The sequence below is a fragment of the Abramis brama genome (genome assembly GCF_963993115.1).
Source record: "Abramis brama genome assembly, chromosome: 12".
Classification (NCBI taxonomy): domain Eukaryota; kingdom Metazoa; phylum Chordata; class Actinopteri; order Cypriniformes; family Leuciscidae; genus Abramis; species Abramis brama.
In genome coordinates, this window is record NC_139974.1 from 36868080 (window position 1) to 36888988 (window position 20909).

The 20909-nt window shown below is 36.9% G+C and overlaps 1 protein-coding gene across 2 annotated transcripts; it reads left to right on the forward strand.

The window, feature by feature from the left end:
• The first annotated feature begins 1700 nt into the window (after positions 1-1700).
• On the forward strand, positions 1701-20592 carry ago2 (argonaute RISC catalytic component 2). Of its 2 annotated transcripts, XM_084131545.1 has the most exons (21): positions 1701-1941; positions 3570-3608; positions 4359-4391; positions 4973-5153; positions 5240-5360; positions 5535-5716; positions 5825-5961; positions 6044-6178; positions 6262-6349; positions 6489-6636; positions 6727-6846; positions 6926-7048; positions 7162-7295; positions 8464-8648; positions 8738-8897; positions 10275-10365; positions 10541-10735; positions 10826-10960; positions 11234-11335; positions 11544-11743; positions 13003-20592. In XM_084131545.1, the coding sequence occupies exons 1-21, from the start codon at positions 1917-1919 to the stop codon at positions 13109-13111; spliced, it is 2643 nt and encodes an 880-aa protein (XP_083987671.1). In that variant the 5' UTR covers positions 1701-1916; the 3' UTR covers positions 13112-20592. The 2 variants fall into 2 exon arrangements, with proteins under 2 accessions (XP_083987671.1, XP_083987672.1); XM_084131546.1 differs by lacking the exon at positions 4359-4391.
• The last annotated feature ends 317 nt before the right edge of the window (positions 20593-20909 follow it).

The following is a 20909-nucleotide window of genomic DNA, read 5'->3' on the forward strand; positions in this document are numbered from 1 at the left end:
AACTGGCTACTCTCATCGAAGAGACAATTACATATCCAGATATTGTTTTGTTTAGTTGTATCCTTTCAGACGAATCAACAGATTAAACCATTTTGTTTTTGTTTGTTTGTTTTGTATAGGCTATTCTATAATCCTATACTATTGCTGTTTGGTCTGCCTTAATCTACATATTAATTTGCATATTTGTTACACATAAAATGTAATTATTATTTTTTTTAGATTACAATCATTTGTCACTAAAAACTGAATCAAATGGACAATACTGGATGTCCATCTGTGTCTGCGGCGGGTTTGTTTATGGCAGCAATGCATGACAGCACTTTGGTGTGACTGATTTTATTATATCCAATATCACCGAAAAACTATTTTGCTAATTTGTCCTATTATTGTTGTTCCTAAATCTTAATGAAGAGCATTGTCAAGCATGCATTCACAGTGACGAAGGTCGTCAGCAATAGTGGTGAAATGGTGCCACCAAGTGGAGATTAGTAAATAAGTCATAGTCAGAGTTTCCTAACATCTATTATCCTCCTCAAGACAATGCATGTCCACTGTAATAGATCATTGACTAGTTTATTGACTAGTCATGAACGACGAGAAAAAAATCGAACCTATTTTACAAATGACAAATTGTCAGTCTAGTAATAAAATAGTGATTAAAGGGTTAGTTCACTCAAAAATGAAAATTCTGTCATTAATTACTCACCCTCATGTCATTCCAAATCTGTAAGACTTTCGTTCATCTTTGGAACACAAATGAAAATAAAATCCGTGAGATTTCTGTCCCTCCATTGGCAGCTACGAAACTACTACTTTGACACTTCAGAAAGTTCATAAAGAGATCGTAAAACTAATCCATATGAATTGAACATTTAGTCAAAAATTTCTGAAGAGACTTGATCGCTTTATATGATAAACAGATTTAATTGAGGCTTTTATTCACAGTTAAACATTTATCAGCGAACATAAACAGAAGCTCAACCGAACCTGCTTGATGCACGAGAATGAACCTCATTGGTTCTTGCAGAAGCTCAAACATGCTGCGTAACAGGAGAATGAACCTCATTGGTTCTCGCAAGTCGAGTGAACATGCTTGAGCTTCCATTTACCACAGCTGATGTGTGAGCTGATGAATGTTTATATGTGAATAAAAATGCTGTGAAATATTATTACAATTTAAATTAACTTATTTCTGTTGTAATATAGGCTCTGTTTTTAGGCCTACTGTATTTTTGATCAAATAAATGCAGCCTTTGTGAGATTAAGAGACTACTTTAAAAAACATTAAAAAAACCTTAATATTTCCAAACTATGAAACAAAACATTTACAAAGTAAATATCTTCTTTTTTTCTTTTTTTTTTTATGATTTAGCTGCATATATGAATGGAATATTTTTTGTGTGTTTTTATAATACAATAAATATAACCAAAACGTTTTACATTCATAAATCATTATCAGCTAAATAATTTTTAAAACCATCTCTGAATAAACCCGGAAGTGACGTAATATGAGCGCCAGTATTATTTGGACGTTGTGAAATTAAATTTAATGAATGCTTTGTTACTACTCTTGGTAAATTTGAAAAAACCGACTGAATAAAACGTAAAGCGTTCAGATACCTCGCGCATAGGTTAACGTCTATTTTAATGAGCTTAGTTTGCAGCAGCGAGAGAGTGTGTGTGTGAGTGAGTGTCGGGTAAATAGGCGCTCGTGCTGTGATGGGGGGATGGGATGGGGCCACTCAGAGCTCTCGTGCTCCACTAACTCAGCGCGCTCATTAATCTCTGTTTTCTCCTCTATATCGATGCTGTTTTAAAATTAAAATCATCTTTCCAGTTACCGCATGTGTTACCTGGCAACAGAAGAGCAAAAAGTGTCGGCCTGCGATTGAATTTTGGTGCAGAAAGCGTTTAAAATGTATCCCATTGGAGCAGCTGGTGGTGAGTATTATTATGATTAGCGAGCGTGCTAGCGAGGAGATGCTAGCTGAATAAGTGTGGTGTTTTTGATGATAATAAAATATGCAATTTAGTGGCGTTCGGTTGTACATGACGTCGATGTTCAAATTATTTTTTAGCTTATAGTAATGAAGTGTTGTTTTTCCTCTCTGTCGAGGGTTTGTTTTGTAGGCCCATTGTTATTGTTAGCCTGCTAGCTAAGCTTGTTGACCTGCTGGCTTTTGAATCTACAGCAGCTGGTTAAAATGTTATGTACGTCAAACTTAAAACGTTAATAAGACGTACGTTGTAACTATTTTAGGTTTGGAGATATAAAAGTAGTTTATAGGATTTAGTCTTATTGTTGTATGTGAATTGAACGCTGGTTGTTTGGCACCTGGTTGACTTTCTCCAGTTAAGAAGATAACGTTAGATGAAAGTTCCTAACTAAAGTTCTAGTCAATACATACACAATTAATTATTCCGCTTCCAAATGTTTCAAGTCTATTAACGTTTTGTTATATATTTGAACAGTTGAGATGTTCATCTAACTAATCGAAGATTAACTGTTAACTTAAATTATGAATGTAAATTATCATTAGAGTTTAGAAAAGGTTGTTTTGTTTAATATATATTTATCACTTTTCTTAATAAAAAGTGTTGAGAACTTAAATGCTTTTCACACATTTTAAGAAAGGCATTCAAATTGCAGAACTTTTTGTCTCAGCCTAAGTTTAGTCAAACTCAGTTGGTAACACTTTACAATACCCTTCAATTTGTCAACAATAGTTGCATTAGCTAAATTAACAATGAACATTACTTTTACTGCATTTAATATTTTTCAATTGTTAATTGAAAATATGGTATATTTATTATAGTGCTAATATAGCCCTTTTGAATCAGTGGTTGAATTTGTTAACATTCATTATTGCACTGTAAACTAATGTAAACAGAATTTTTATTAATGCTGAAAAAATATATTGCTCTTTGTTAGTTTAACAAATGGGATCACTTAGGTTTCATGTAGTTACAAGTTTGTTTTATTGTATGTCTTAGACTCTTTCTGATATGCATGAAGCATCTGAAATGGTGGTGATATAGAGAAAAGCCGCTGAAAAGATGTCCTTGTACGTGTGTGTGTTTGGCTGGTTTTTGACTTGTGTGGTGTTGGTGATAAGAAGGTAAAAGGTCTGTTGCCCAGTGGGATGGGTTCACGCTCCTAGTATCTTCCTGCCGTGTTGTGTTTTTAGGGTTGATAAGACGCTTCAGGGAATCTGTCAGCCAAAGACTTCAGATACCCACAACCTTCTTTCTTGTACATCAAAAGTTTCACGTTTAACATGGTTGCATTAACTTGACCTGTTTTTTCCCAAATCAACAAACCCTGTGTGACCCAATTTTATTGTAAGCTAGACTTTGTAATCAACTAGCCTAAATCTGATGGATATTATTAGCTAAAATCAGCTGATTTATTTTGGTCTTGTATTCAAACTGTAATGCTACTTGACCTTGCACATAAAACCTGTTTGCAAGTAAAATGGCTGCATTTTCATGGTTTTACATGTGTTTCTGCACATGATCACCAATGTAGAGGTTTGTTTGAAATAAACCTGTTATTATGTCTTTTATAGCTGCTGAGCTGTGTCAGTCCTCGGGGTCAGATGTTTCTGGTAAGCAGCCCAGACTAAGCTGGCCAAGCCTAGCATATATTTTCAGTACTGTTTACCAAGTTGTCTTGAAGTGTTTAAACCAAAGGAATGATGGTCTTGAAACTTAATGTACTGTTGAGAGCTTTGTTTTAACACAGTAATTCTCTAAATATTGACACTTGCTTAGTATTTTTCATTTTCCAGTTTCTGATTGGGTTAGTTACTAATGTTCTAAATAAGGTTTATTACTTAAAGGGTTATTCACCCAAAAATATGAAGGAAAAAAGTTTATAAACAGATCGTAAAACTAATCTATATAAGGATTGAGCTGTTTAGTCCAAATTTTCTGAAGAGACTCGGTCGCTTTAAATGATGACAGATTTAATTTAGGCTTTCGTTCACATAAACATTTATTTGTTTGACGCGTGAGAACAAACATCATAGATTCTTGGAGAATGAACCTCATTGGTTCTCACACGTCAAGTGAACATGCTTGAGCTTCTGTTTACCACAACTGATGTGTTGAATGTTTATTTGTGAATAATGTTTATATGTATTATGAATGTTTCTATGTGAATAAAAGCCTAAATTAAATCTGTTCATCATATAAGGTGATTGTGTCTCTTCAGAAAATTTGGACTAAACCGCTCAATTCATAAGGATTATTTTTACGATCTCTTTATGAACTTTTTGAACGTCAGAGTGGTAGTTGTGTTGCTGTCACAGAAATCTCTCGGATTTCATTAAAATATCTTCATTTGTGTTTCGAAGATAAAAGTCTTGCGGGTTTGGAACAACATGAAGGTGAGTAAATGATGACAGTGTTTTAATTTTTGGGTGAACTATCCCTTTAAACAATCACATCTGCAAAAGTGTAGTTGTACTGAACATCAGCACGGCTGTAATTCGGCACGAGACCACAGGTAAGCATGGAGGGACTGTGCTGATATTCAGTACAACAGAACGACTATGACATTGACACAATACAGTTAAACAAACAAGAAGTTAATAGCAAGTGACTTGCGTTTCAAACTAAATTTGGCCAGTTTGCATATGAAAATATAAGGTGGGGTTATATAAGGTGGGGTGCTTGAGTTTATATGGCACAGCAGAGCTCTAATAGTCTTACCTAAATGTTTGTGTGGGACTAATTAATGGGATAAAGTTGCTCACTGAACTAAAAATGGACATTACTAGCTTGAGATAATTGACCTGGTAAAAAGAAATGATAAACATAAAATCATGGAAACTTAATGTTTGTTTAATTTGTATTATTTTTCATTATTTATTGTTGTTGTGTGTGTGTTTTTTAAAATTATTTCCTAATTTTCTTTTGTTCCCTTTTAAATACATTGAAAAAACCTGTTTTTGTACGTATCCCGCAGCTCCTGTGTCTCCTCCACCACCAGAGTATGTCTTCAAACCACCTCAACGGCCAGACTTTGGCACAATGGGTAGGACAATCAAGCTTCAGGCTAACTTCTTTGAAATGGAAATACCCAAGTTGGAGGTGTACCATTATGACATAGACATCAAGCCTGAGAAATGCCCACGGAGAGTTAACCGGTAACATCTTCAACTGAAACTTTAAATTTAAACTGATTGTTTGTTTGGCAGGACATTTGTATGTACTTGTTTTTTTGTTTTTGCAGTGAAATAGTTGAGCACATGGTCCAGCACTTTAAGACGCAGATCTTTGGAGATCGAAAGCCTGTGTATGATGGAAGGAAGAATCTCTACACTGCCATGCCTTTACCCATTGGAAGAGACAAAGTATGTACTATTAAAGTCTGTGTACTGAACCGAAAGACCCGTACCGAATACATGCACAGTTTAAACCCTTATGTTGAAATGTTTTACTCTGTACCTTCTCAAAATGCAACATTGAGGTCTTTTGATATCTTATGGAGTGTCACAGCATACTGACGTCCCAAACTGCTCTTTTAGGTGGAGCTGGAGGTCACAATTCCAGGGGAGGGAAAAGACAGGAGCTTTAAAGTAGCTATAAAGTGGGTGTCATGTGTGAGTCTGCAAGCTCTACATGAAGCACTGTCTGGGCGGCTACCAAACATCCCCTTTGAGACCATTCAGGCTCTGGACGTTGTCATGAGACATTTGCCCTCTATGAGGTTAATGGCTTTATTATATTGACCCTCTGTTCCATATATCCCCATTAGAGGGAGCTTCATCCTTCTGCACATGCACACTGCTGTTTTACCATGTATTGTTGTCTTCAGGTACACCCCAGTCGGACGTTCGTTCTTTACTCCGTCTGAGGGCTGCTCCAACCCCCTCGGCGGAGGAAGAGAAGTTTGGTTTGGTTTCCATCAGTCTGTTCGGCCATCCCTCTGGAAAATGATGCTCAACATTGATGGTGCGTGTGAACTGACATTAGCAGTTGGATTTTTAAAAAATGTTTTTGCACTGCTAATATTTATGTAAAATGTGTTTTTTAGTGTCCGCCACTGCATTTTACAAAGCTCAACCTGTGATTGAGTTCATGTGTGAGGTTTTGGATTTTAAAAGCATTGAAGAGCAACAGAAGCCCTTAACAGATTCCCAGAGAGTGAAGTTTACCAAGGAGATCAAAGGTAATTTATTACAGTGATTGGTGACAGAGACTTTTTATGGAAGTCATTTTTGTTATAATCTGAGCTTTGAATTTGTTTTATAGGTCTGAAGGTTGAAATAACTCACTGTGGACAGATGAAGAGGAAGTACAGGGTGTGTAATGTGACAAGGAGACCAGCAAGCCATCAAACGTAAGATCTTTCCCATTTTTAAAACTTTCATTAAATGGTTATAGCTCTTTCTGTATGAATGCCATTACGTTTATATTCCTCATTGAGATGATGCTGTTAAAGGTTGATGCTTTTTTAAATGTATTTTGCTTGTCTCAAGGTTCCCCTTGCAGCAAGAGAATGGTCAGACCATTGAATGCACTGTCGCGCAGTACTTCAAGGATAAGTACAAATTGGTGCTGCGATACCCACATCTCCCATGTTTACAAGTTGGTCAGGAGCAGAAACACACCTACCTTCCACTGGAGGTTGGTCAAGACCACATCTTGCACTTACTCTTTCCCCCTTCTCTCTGATGCCTTTCTCTGAATGTCATTATCCTTCTTTTTTTTATCCAGGTCTGTAACATAGTAGCCGGACAGAGATGCATAAAGAAACTGACAGACAATCAGACCTCCACTATGATACGTGCCACAGCCAGGTCTGCGCCTGACCGTCAGGATGAGATTAGCAAACTGGTATGTGATCAGCAAACTGTTCTTTTGCAGTCTCCTAAATCTCATTCACACCTCATGAGATATTTCATTTGTTTGACAGATGAGAAGTGCCAACTTCAACACTGATCCTTATGTGCGTGAGTTTGGAGTCATGGTAAGAGACGAGATGACTGAGGTCAATGGTCGGGTCCTTCAGGCACCTTCGATTCTCTATGGTGGAAGGGTAGGAACCTGTTCTGGTCAACTAAACCTGACAATTATTCCACTGACCCTTTTGGTTAAATCCCAATCGGGGCGTGTCTGCCTAATTTGGTCATGTATCTCTGGCTGTTTCAGAACAAAGCAATAGCAACCCCAGTCCAGGGTGTGTGGGACATGAGGAACAAGCAGTTCCACACAGGGATTGAGATCAAAGTGTGGGCTATTGCCTGCTTTGCCCCACAGAGGCAGTGTACAGAACTCCTCCTGAAGTAAGTCAGCTTTGTCTGGAATTTATATTTGATTGAATTATTTAAGAAAGTTCAAACCCATACATCAGTGGTTCTCAACCAGGGGGCCTCGGCACACTTCCAATGGGGCAGCAAGATGACACAAAATTATTTAAAGCAAAATGGTTTAATGTAAGCTAAAACAGCTAGAAATAAAGATGTACTGTATGCTGAAATAATTTTTTCTACTGTAAATTGTTCCCTTAACAACTGACTTTTTTATTATTTAAATAACCAGGGATCTAATGATCTTGGACAACCTGGATGATGACATTTTAAACATGATAAATTATTTATAGACTCATGGAAATTAATAAAGTCTTAAATCGTTTAATTAGTGCTGTCAGTTAAACGGGTTATTAACGGCGTTAACGCAAACCCATTTTAACGGCGTAAAATGTTTTATCGTGAGATTAACGTTCTTTTTGGCCTAGCAAACTTTGTCATTTTTTTCACATGCTGTTGCAACAACTAGTAACATTAGAAAAACTACAACACCATACTGGATCTAGCTAGAACGGAAGCAAAACAACAGGCACACCGCACACACTTGTTTGGGCTTGCGAGCCGGCCGAAGAGTAGTAGGCTAACGTTACGTTTTGATTGGATGGCGAGCGCGAGACGCCGAAATGGATGCCAATAAGATTCTGAATGGAAAGTTTACTTTTAAAAAGTTGCCAAATTGTTCCATTGACAAGACTAAAGTGATCTGTGTGTTTTGTCGTTGTGAACTGAGCTATCATCGCAGCACGTCCAGTCTGAAATACCACTTGACGGCCAAACACACAGCTGATGCGAATTCTCTGATGCGATTATTTGCTCCAAGTGTGAATGTTAGTGTGAAATTGTACACTACAGTATATGCCAATGTTGTTTTCAATAAAAAAACATTTGCACAAAGCAAGCCGATCCACTTTTCCATGTTGATAAGAGCATTAAAATGAGAAAAAAATAATGGGACAAAAAGAAATCAAGGGACATTTAGAATAGATAAAAATGTGCGATTAATTGCGAGTTAACTATGACATTAATGCGATTAATCGCGATTTAAATATTTTAATCGTTTGGGCCTTTAAATATCATCTCTGACAGAAGAGTGAAAAAGGTTGAGACCCTCTGCCTAGTCTAATCCTTTGCTTGTTTTCTGTAGGGCGTTTACTGACCAGCTTCGTAAAATCTCACGTGATGCTGGGATGCCCATTCAGGGCCAGCCGTGTTTTTGCAAGTATGCCCAGGGAGCAGACAGTGTGGAGCCCATGTTCAAACACCTCAAGTACACTTACCAAGGCTTACAGTTGGTGGTGGTTATCCTACCCGGGAAGACCCCTGTTTATGGTAATTTAACTCTTCTCTGTTTCTTCAGTGTTTATGTTCGCTGTGTTTTTTTTTAGGTTGTATCCCTCTAAACACTGTAATTCTCATAGCTGAGGTGAAGCGTGTTGGAGACACTGTTCTTGGCATGGCCACACAGTGTGTCCAGGTGAAGAATGTACAGAAGACCACACCTCAGACCCTTTCCAACCTCTGCCTCAAGATTAATGTCAAACTGGGTGGAGTCAACAACATTCTTCTTCCACAGGGCAGGTGAGGGCAGCTTTTCCAAAAGCCTTTGACATGTAGAATGCTTAAGGCACTTTTCTCAGTCTTTGTCTGACTGTCCGTTAAGTCCTGGGCTGCTTTCCCATGAAACTTAAAGGGTTACTTCACCGATTAGCATTAAGCTTTGTGTCAGTAGAAACCCGGTAGTATTTTCGAATGACCGTGCTTCCCTCCCTCATGTCCCCTGAGACGACAGATTTCTGTATTGTGTGTCTGAAAAAAAAAACTCAGGTGACGCAAAAATCGTCATTTTGTGTCATCGGAGCTCGTTCCGCATGTTTTCAACCCGCCCATAGGGGGATCTCATGATAAAAGTGTCTTTTCAGTTTCGAGTCAACTAGTAGCCAACTAGGCAACTAGGTTTGGCTTGGGAGTGGCCTCGTAGGGCAGCGAAGCAAGTGCATTCTGGGAGTTGTTGTCTTTCATCCACATGAGCCAAAAATACATTTTCTGGCTTTTCTCAGTCTAGAAGGTCTAATAATTTCACATTTCTACTACATAAATGATCCAATTTAAATACACATTCATCTTTCCAGCAGTGAAGTATCCCTTTAAAGGAATAGATCACCCCCAAATGAATTATTTACTCACTCTCAAGTTGTTCCAAACCCATAAAATTTGATTAATCTTTTTGGAAAGCAAATTAAGATATTTTTAATGAAACCTGAGTGGTTTCTGTCCCTCCATTGAGTGTCCAAGTAACCAAAACTTAGAAGATCCAAAAAAGTCATTAAAGTGTTGTAAAACGAATCCATATGAATGAAGTGGTTTAGTCCAAGTCTTGTGAAAAGGTACGATCACTTTATATGGTGAACAGATTTAATTTAGGCTTTTATTGAAATCTAAGCAGTGATCGACACATAAATAGAGCACATCACATTTGGTTAACATGGAAGCTCAAACAGGTGTATTTTGTATGATGTATGAGAACCAATGAGGCTTATTTTAGCCCATGACGCATGACCAAATTAAATTCATTATATAAAATGATTATATCTCCTCACAAGACTTTGAGTAAACCACTCAATTCATTCGGATTCGTTTGACAAAACTTTAATGACTTTTTTGGATCACATAAAGTGATTGTTCCTCTCCTCAAGATTCATTTTATGAACTCTTCATGACCGTTTTGGATTAGTTTTGGTTTCCTGTCCTTTCAATGGAGGGACTAAAACCACTCAGGTTTCATGAAAAATATCTTAATGGTAAATTCTGAAGATTTACAGTCTTTTGGGTTCGGAATGACATGAGGGTGGAAAAAATGATGACAGAATTTTTGGATGAATTTTCCCTTGGGCAGAAAATACTTTTTAATCACTAAACTATTCTGCACTCCTTTATCACTGTTTTCTTTTTCTTTAGGCCCTTGGTTTTTCAGCAGCCAGTCATCTTTCTGGGTGCAGATGTAACTCATCCACCAGCTGGAGATGGCAAGAAACCCTCAATTGCTGCTGTAAGACTGAGAAACCTGACAGCCTTAACATGATTATGCTCATTGCAGAGTGCCAAGTAGCACTAATACCACAAGTGTGACCAGTATTGACTTCTGGTGCACAATTTTAAGCCAGACCATATAGCCTCAAAGGTCTCTAAAAAGGCTTTTAACATCTTTTTTTGGTGGCATTTAGGTTGTTGGCAGTATGGATGCCCACCCAAGTCGATACTGTGCCACGGTTCGGGTGCAACAGCACCGTCAGGACATCATTCAGGATCTGGCCACCATGGTGAGAGAGCTGCTCATCCAGTTCTACAAATCCACACGCTTCAAACCAACACGCATAATCTACTACAGAGATGGCATCTCGGAGGGCCAGTTCAACCAAGTAAGCTGCAGACCTGCACCTTTTGCCAACACTTGATAAGTGTGCTGACACATTTAATTTAATCTTCATTGTCCTATTTTGACCATGCAGGTTCTACAGCATGAACTGCTGGCGATACGGGAGGCCTGCATCAAGCTGGAGAAAGATTATCAACCAGGAATCACCTTTGTAGTAGTGCAGAAGAGACACCACACCAGGCTCTTCTGCATGGACAGGAATGAACGGGTTGGTTATTGCACATGCACATTTTTTATGATTGAAAGCAGTGCTTTTATATGAATTATTCTTTATATACAAAAGTATGTAAAAATGTGGTTATTGCAAACATCTTGTGAAGTAAATGGTAAAGCATTAGTTTCAATAATTTGCTCTACAAGCACATGTCCTTGAACAAATTGTTTGTAAAACAGCACAAACCTTTTTTGACTTTTTTAATTGTTTAATGTTTTTAATGTCTTTTTTTAAATTTGCCTTTCAAATTGACTGTTTGTATTCAAGGTCGGAAAGAGTGGCAACATCCCTGCTGGCACCACAGTTGACACCAAAATTACTCACCCATCTGAGTTTGACTTCTATCTTTGCAGTCATGCCGGAATTCAGGTACATTTGAATATTTTAAATGGAATATAAATTAGAGGTCGATCAAGATTCCTCAAATTCATAGACTTTTTATATAATTTGAGTGCCTATGAATGCTTTATTCCTAGTTATCAGGTACTTTAAAGAGTAGAGGTTAATTTGCTTTAGTGTTGGTGAACATTATATTTGTCTAAGAGTGTGTGTTTTGTTAATTGCTGAATCTCCACAGGGAACCAGCAGGCCGTCTCACTATCACGTGCTGTGGGATGACAACCATTTCACCTCTGATGAGCTGCAGGTCCTCACATACCAGCTGTGCCACACCTACGTGCGCTGCACCCGCTCTGTCTCCATTCCTGCACCAGCCTATTACGCCCACCTGGTGGCATTCCGTGCCCGTTACCACTTGGTTGACAAAGAACATGACAGGTACTGAATGAGTGACTGGCAGTTAATTGCAGAGTAATATCTATCTAAGTTTTTTTTTGTTTTTTTTGTCAAACTACATTGTCTAAGCTGTTGTTTTATTTAACTGATAACATGTAGAGCAGGCTGGTGGAAACCTTGTATGTCTAAAACAGCTACTTTTCAGGTAGTGGAAAAAGCACTTTTTTTTTTTTAACATAATTATACTTAACTCAACTTTATTTATAGAGCACTTTCAACACCACAAGTGTTGCACCAGCACCAGCAAAGTGCTGTACAGATAAAATAAAAACAATGCAAACATATATGGTACCAAGCATTTTCAAATGCTAAAGCAAACAAATAAGTTTTAAGCACACTCTGAAATACACCCAATGTAGGAGAAGATTTAACAGACAGAGAAAGGTCATTCCAGAGCCTTGGATCAGCAACAGAGAACGCCTGATCGATCACCTTTACATTTTAAACGAGATCGCAGAACCATGAGGAGCAATTGATCATTTGAGTGCAGAGATCTACTGGATTGAGAAAAAATTCCTATACATTGTGTTGTCAAAGTTAATAAACCTTACATTATTAACATTTCACCAAAGTCAAGCTCAAATTCTCCATCATTAGAAAGGTGAAGGATCACATTACGTTTTAATAAACTTACAGGTTATAAAGTTTATTGTAGCTATGTGCGCTTATTTATTTTTTCCTGTCAACTTGCCAAAATCTCATGTTATAAAAGATGAAGTGCTACGCAAAGACTATTTAAGACAGTATTTGCTATGACTCAATGACAAATGCTAGAAGACACACTTCCCTGCTCCTCAAATCTGTAAAACATTAGACTTATACAGTACTTATTCAAACAAATGTGTTTAGCACTGCGTTCACGATAGAGGTGGGTGGAGTTATGAGGTTTGAGGATCCAATGGAGTTAGGTTTAGTCACAAGCTCTTTTTATGCTTTTCATTGTTTAAATATTTTCCAAACCCACAGAGAGATTTAAAAAGCGACCAATAGTAGTGATTTATGGGGAAAAAATATAAATGACGAGGTACTATGGAGATGCAAGGTTTCTGCCCGTTTGCAATGATAGCCTTGTTTGGTATACAATTTTTTTTTTTTTTTTTTTAAATCTCTGCTCCATACAGTATGCTAAAGTAATTCTTAACAATGCTTCCAACTCAATGTGACTAATCTTTTATTTTTATATCATTATCATTATGCATTCCTACTAGGTCTGATTATGTATTGTATCTGTTTTCTGGCAGTGCTGAAGGCAGTCACACATCAGGTCAGAGTAACGGCAGAGACCAGCAAGCCCTGGCCAAAGCTGTGCAGATCCACCAGGACACACTGCGCACCATGTACTTCGCCTGAACATAGCCAGAAACAAGCCCCACATCCTGAAAACAGCACGGTGTGTGTGTTTGCCTCATGAGAACCTTCAAATGGGGGGAAAAACAATAATCGCCATGCTGTTAGGTTTCCCATTGCCCATGTAGTCAATTACCAAACATCCTAAATATCCATGATTTTTAAAACTGTAACTTATTAATTTATCTCTCTTTTTTTTTTTTTTTTTTTAGTTTGGTGGGCATGATTTGTGTATCTGTTGTGCATGCCAGATTTGAGGTTAACATGTTTACATAGTCAATCCAAAAATTCAGACTATTTTTACACTGAAAGTTACATTTGCATCCGGATGGGCTTGATTCAATACTATTGCCAAGGCTGGTGATGGAGACTGTTGAACAGTAGTTTTTACAAATTCATCAAACCAATGAATTTGGGTTAGTTTAGGATAACACAGATCAGGTTAAGGGGTTGTGGGGATGCAGTTTCCACAACTAAATTATTTATCAGCAAGAGCAAGTGCACTGACCAGAAGAGGACTTCAGGACAAAAGTACTTATCCTGTTTTGTTTCATTTATTTGTGCTAATATGATTTTTTTTTTTATCATGGTGTCATTTATTGTTTAGTCCAGGGCTCAGTCAACCTACTGTACCTGTCCGTGTCCGCCAATGGCATGATTAACGGAGTGCTATCATGTACTTGTGTCAGAAAATTTGAACACAGTGAGTGCAGAATCAAGAAAGCTTTTGGAAGTGAGAATGTAGGAATTGTTCTGACAATCAGTTTTCTGGCACTCTGCCGCTCATTTGAGGCTGGTTCTCATCAGTGACGCCCTCCGTTTACCTGTGACAGGGTTCTCGGTGCAGAAATATCTTTGTAATATTGATAATTGACCTGTAAAGTACTAATATTTTGGGACTCCAAGCATTTAGATTGAGATTATCTTGTACGTACTTTAAATTCTGCTGCCGTGAGCATTTCTCTGAGTTGTCGGATGTGATCGTAACAACCTAACGTTTCGGTGGGTGGGTGGGTGGGTGTATGAGTTAAGTTTCTTTCACATCAAAATTAGATCGCATTTCACTTTAAGCACCTATTCTGAAATTTTCATTTTGACGTTGTCAAAAATATTCCCCATGTCGAAACATGAGGCAGTTTTGTGCTGAATATTGGGGAATCTGGAGTTTTGCTTGGTTCTGTGTGCTGTTTCCAACGGTGAAGTTTGACTGTACTATGCTGACTAGGTTTAAACGCTGTTGTCGCACTCCAGCTGACTTTACAGGCAATCGAAGCTTTTAAAGATTAATACAGATATCAATTGCATTGTTCATAGAGACACAAGGTCAGTGAAAATTTCATACAAATTTCGAATGCACCTTAGTTTTTTTTTCTAGCTTACAACCATTTCCATGAGAATATTTCCAATCCCTTTTTAAAACTTTTTCTTTTTAGATATAAACTGTGTGAATTTTTTTTTTTTTTAATGGAACCTGTTTGTTAGAATCACAAGGGTTGGCGAGTGGTCATTAGCTTTTTATTGTTGAACTGAAAAGGAACATTTATTTAGTGCGAATCGATCCATACTTAGTTCAAATTGAAGCGCAATACATTTGTATATGTGTCGGTAAACTGTTTTCGTGTAAACAGTCTTATGCCTTCTAAAGCATATCATGATGTGTAGTGATTGATCTAGTGAGTCTTGTTAGTTAATTAACTGTAAGATCACTTCCCCAAAATAATGTTTCAATTTTAACTTGAAATTCTTGGGAATTTTTAACCATCTTTTTCTAACTATGCATTCTTAACCAAGAGATTTTAGTGGTATGTTTGTGTATATGAATTTAGAACATTTGTAATGTAGTCGTTTTCATGCTGGGTACTTTTAGTAGTGTAAATAGTGCAAACCCTGTACCCACTGTAGCAGTATTAGCTTACAAAATACTCTATTTTTATTATCAACAATTGGATGTTCTTTATATGGCTCTCAATTATTCCTGTTAGCCGAACAAGATTACATTATGTACTTGTAGTTAATGTCCTACCATAACTGAAGCACAATAGGACATTATAATTGTAGGTGCTAGAGTTTATTCTTGAGACTACCATTTTTTATATATATATCTTGTTTAACTTCAACTTTTAAACAAGAATCATAGACTGGTCAGAGAGCTTAATGGGTGTGTTTCGTTTTCGATCTGGTGAAATCTATGACATTTGACCCTGAAACCTTTTGCCATTTTCTAAACCCAAAAGACTGTGTATAAGGGGCATTTTAATTTATCTTCAAATACTTGATTAGAGTTATGATATTGTTTGGCGCTGGTCTCATAACTCGTGAAAGTAGATGCACTTTGAAGAGCTATGGACACAGACCCCCTAGTTCCAGTGTTTATCTGGATCATAAGTACGCTATCTGGGTGCAGTTGTGTGGAAATGACTAGATGTCCTACCTCTTGTTACCTGTTACTTGTATTATGGTAACATTACCGCACTGGTCATTTCCTCATAATTGCATGAGTGGGGAACGTTGTCTTTTCGTCCCTCTGAAAGTGAAAGTGGTAGATGTCACAAGAAAATCTATTCATATTTGTTCAGAGGCCATACCTGCTGCCATTTAGCCTGGGTTATTTAGCATTGCTATTGTTTTGTTATGGTAGTTAAGCTATGTATTCAAAGCTAGAGTTGAGTGCTGCAAGTTTCAGATGTCATACATTTGATGTTTCATAAGTCAGACATGAATCCAAAAGAATATTTATATATATGCTTTCAGTGAATAAATGGCTTGATGCTTTAAATGTGTGGCATAAGCTATAAAAATATTCATAAATATATAGTGTGAATTCCAGTTTTATCATTTTCTGTCCTTTTTCAATTGCAGCGCATTGTTGCTTTATCCATGTACTCATTTGAATATGTGTCACTTGGCTTTTTTTGTGTTTTTCTTTACAACTTTAGGTTTGAATAATAGTATTTATCATTAGAAATATGAGGTGAAATCAATTCTCAAACTACTACTTAGATTTTCTCTGGACAATCTGATTTATTTTTTGTTAGAAACCATTCTTTTCGTCCTCATGACCTGCTTTAGTTCGATTTTTGCAGAAGTTACTGAGTTTTTAGTATTTTAACCTTTTCAAAATCAGCACCTTAGTCAAAGGTCTACAACATATGCAATTTCTCAAATATGAAATATGAGATGTTTTTGCACTATATCAGAAGAGGTGTTACTAATTTGCATGCTGGTGAACAGATTTGTAAGGTTAGAGAGAAGAACCATCATTTTTAGACTAGTCTTGGCCTTGTTTCACATTGGCACTAATCTATTAAGTTAACAGACATGAGAAGGTCTTGAGTTCTTACAATATGCAAAAACTCATTTCCATTCTGAGCACCCACTTTTCTTTTCTTTTTTTTATAAATGGGGTCAAATTGTTTTATTTTTATTTTTTGTCTGTAAAATCTGTCAGGCGTATCACTATTATTTTTTATTTCCACTTCACTATACAATCAACTGACTTTTTTTAATGATGCCATAAGGAATCTGATGCAAATTTTTGATAAAAATAATTCCGTTCAAATATTGTGAATGCAAATGTAATAGAGGCCAAGGATGAATGAAGTACGATGCTGGTTTTGTAGAGACCATCGCGTTCATCTATGCTGCAGCATCTGTTTCAGATTTTAAGAGGCACACACAGTGTTAATTGAAAATTAAATGGTGCCTCAATTTCCCTGGAAGCTTTGAATTATCTACCGATGTTATGACAATAACATTTAATGGATGTCTCTTGTGTCATCATTTCTAGAGTGTTGACTTGCTGCTTTAGTGAAGCTTGTATATTGCTTGGCGATCGCGAAGTGTCTTTCCAGCTCTCTGTGGGGTTGCAGTGTCCACATGCCTCTTCGCTTTATACATTATGGGTTGAATAAAACTAGTCAGTTTAGCTTTGATTCTTAGTTTGTGCCCCAACAACTTTCAGAATTGAATTTTATTCGTGTCAGACAAAACAAAAACAAAAAACGTCTCATCAAAAGAATTGTTCCCCCCAGCTTGATGATCGGAGGTGGTCTTTTAACCTATAGAGATATATAGCTAATGTATTTGCATCAGAACTTTGCACTATAGTGTTTTTAAGCAGAAATGTAAGCCTCTCTCTACATACCGTGGTAGTTTTGTTAATGTTCTCATTGCTTTTTGAATTCCTAAGATGGCAAGTTTCAAAGATGCTATCTTATGACCTGCTAAAACCATAAATATACAACTGAACAGTTTGAATGTACTTCATACACCTGCGTACTGGTAAAGAACATCCACATTACTTTCATCTGTTTTATGCATGCAGATTTAAAGCAGCATTGAATCGTTTTGGCTTTTATTCATGCATATTTTGAACTATCTCGCCATTCATGGTTGTGATGTACTAGATTAACAGATATGGAGTGGCAACATTTGGGCAGACATTTTACACTGGCACAAAGATCCATGTATTGCTGACATTTGTGGTGCTGTACTGTCAACTGCGTACATAAGGCATTTTTTAGGTGTTTCATGTTTTTTTTGCCATGTATTGCTTGTATGTTTGCCAGAATTTCCAACTGAAGTTTCATCCAAAGGGTTTTTGAGATGTACCATAATACCCATGTTCATATACCAACCCAATAAGCCAAATTCACTCACTGTTTTAAAGCCCTTTTGCTTTACCAGCAAACACTCTGTGGTGGTCCTGTAATCATGACAGTGAGACTTGCTGAGCCTCAATTCATTGTGTGCACAAACTAAACCTCAACTCAGATTCATTACAGGTCAGTTGCCATTCAGCTTGATGATTTATTGGGGCATACAAGCGTTTCAGACTTTTTTGGATTTCTTCCTCCCTTCTAAGTTCAAAACAAGTTTTAAAACTAGTCTAAAATGACCAAAATTGAAGCTTGTTGTGAGGGATAATAAGGACTCTAAGTATTCTGTTAAAAAGAGCACACTTCCATTAGTTCATTACATGCTAATGTTATTTATTCAAATATGAGCATGCATGTATAATAATTAAAATAGGGTCTTGAGACTGATTTATCGGAATAATTGAGAGCTTCATGACCTGGCTTTTTAAACCAACTTTGAAAAACTACCTCAATAGTGTCAGGTGCTAACATTAAAATATCCCTTATACATATATGTATATGTGCTCATGACAAAGAACAATAATTGTGACCAAACAACACAAGCCTATACTGTGTATTAAGTGTTTAGTTTTGTTGGTGTTTTTTTTTTTTTTTTTTTTTTTTTTTTAAAGCGACTTTTAAAATTTGTAATGGTGGATCAACATGAGGGATGTTTCAGCATGTAACAAATTCGCAGGGGACCAAAATAAATATGATCTGAAAGTTTCCCTTTTTAAAATGTAGTGATAAATACTCATCAGCTTTTAGAGGACTTCATTAAAATCATTTTACACTTTACATTTTGACTGAAATGGTGCTGGAACAAATAGCTAGGAAAGAGAGTTCAGGCCAAGATTATTCCCAAAACATGGTGGTTGATTTGGTCTTTATGGATAATCGACTGAGTTGAGTTGATCTGATGTGTGGCAGTGTCATCCCCATGTCCATCACTAGCATTGTGCCATATTTTGGATAACATACTTGACAAAAAGCGTCCAATGACCACTGCTTTGTGTTTAATGTATGTTCGGGGCGAACTGACAGGATTTTCCCATGGAAGCAGCTTGTCGACCTGTGTCAAAATGGCAATTCAATCATCGTTGAGGTTTACTATCTTTGGAGTGCTAGGATTATACTTGATTCTACAACTTGTTTTATATCCAGTATTGCAATAACTCATTAAATCCTGATCCGTTTGATGAAAGTCCCACAACGAGTCTGCGATAAGCTATTTGTATTTAAGCATCAACGTAAGACTTTGGAGTGCCGTTCATTGTAGTTGACGCGTATTTACCTTGCTATATTTTATGAAGGGAATTCAGTTTTGATTTGATGTCTCTCAAACTCTGATTTATGGATGTTTAGCATAAATACACTGGCATTTGAGTTTCTTGAGGGATACATATTAAGGTACAAAAGGTTGTATGGAAATCAATCAAGTTTCTTTGTTTTTCTTTGGTGAGGTTAAAAAACGTCCAGTGTGTTTTTCTCGTGTATGTGTGCCTTTTCAAAATCTCTCCCGCCCCTGATTGAGGGACTATCCTTTTAATTTGATACTCAGCTCCACATTGAATAATTTGTACATTTATCATGCAACCTTGAGTGAATGCTGCATAGAATGATCAGTATTTGTATTTTGCACTTTCTAAGCAGTTTTAAAGGATGCCCTGTTGTAATTGGGCACACAGACTAAGACTATTTAAGACGAGGTATTTTCTGCTACAATAGGAATTCTGAGGAACCATATGACTTGTTGGTCTTTTCGAAAAAGTGTATAGATGTGAAGTACCTCATAAGCCTGATAAATGCTGCATAAACTTCATTTATTGTTCTTTTGTGAACCTCATTTTTCGAACAGTTACCCCTATAGGGAGGTTTGACGTCCGCATGCTGTGCAAGCACCGTCAGAATCACGTGATTTACCAGAGCCGCTATTTAATAGATTACCAGTGATGCACATCGAATGCAATTCTGACTGATTTTTTCAGTGACGTGATACAATATCACCAAGCCTCTAGCTCAGTTGACCGTGACTATTGGATGGTGACGTCTTGCAGTCAAAAGTTACAGTTGACTCAGGTATTGCCATTAAGGGCTGTATCTGCTATTGCCTCTCGTCCCCAATCCCCTCACCTGTGTCTTAATGTAACCTTAGAACTGCATTTATGGATGGATCATAGTGAAGAATACCTGGCCTTAAAATATGCACTATTACAACATGCAAATCACTTCAGATCAGGCCATATGTTTTGCCATTAAAACTACCTCCTGAGATTGTAGGAGTGTCCTTTATTTCTTCCTCTCCCATCCCCAAATAGCTCTGTTAATTGACAATCATCTTTTTTTTTTCTTCTTTTTTTTAGATTTAAGTTCTCAAAGTATATTACAAACAATTATTTCTGGGACACTCTAGTTGAATATTCTATTTATTTTTTTATTTTTTTGAAAACCATGTCCAATGCTAGTCATGGAAGAGCCGAGCGACCAAAGTTTCTATTCGAAGGCTTTCTTGCACTGCCGTGTGGCGTCAAACCTCCCTCTCACATCAGCAATTTCTTTCATTTAACCTTGTGTTTGCTCCTTTTACAACATGCCAAATTAAATTTGCTGTCATTCCTGTCATGGTGAAGTCTTTAATTTCTGATTCATGTGTTTGCATTCACTGCTAAGCTCCTTGTTGTTGTTTCTTGATAATGTAAAGTGTGAGCTTTTTTTTTAACAAGCAAGATTACAAACTGAGATATGCTGTAAACCCTGCTAAAACATAATGTGAAACCGTATCATTTAATATAGCTCACTTTCGCTTGACCGTGTATTGCATCATTTAATAAACTTAATTTCCTCTGACTGATGTGTCTTAATGTTTTAAATGCCAGATTTTATGTTTTTGGACATGCGAGCCTCTCCTGATGTCTGGATCTCTCTGCTGCTTTTGCCAAGTTTTTTCCATTCCTGTTTGCTGAGATAATGTTGGACTTAAAAAAAAACATCTGTAAGTAAACTCAGATTGTGTGGATTCTTGCAAACCCAAAAAACAATGTGTTTCTGAGGCCAAAGTTGGTGCTTTCTTTTTCTCCTCAGACTACACGCCAAAACTTAATTTATATTGTACAGTTTTGCTCAAATAAAGTAAGGCTTTTTAACGACAATCCTTGTATATCTGT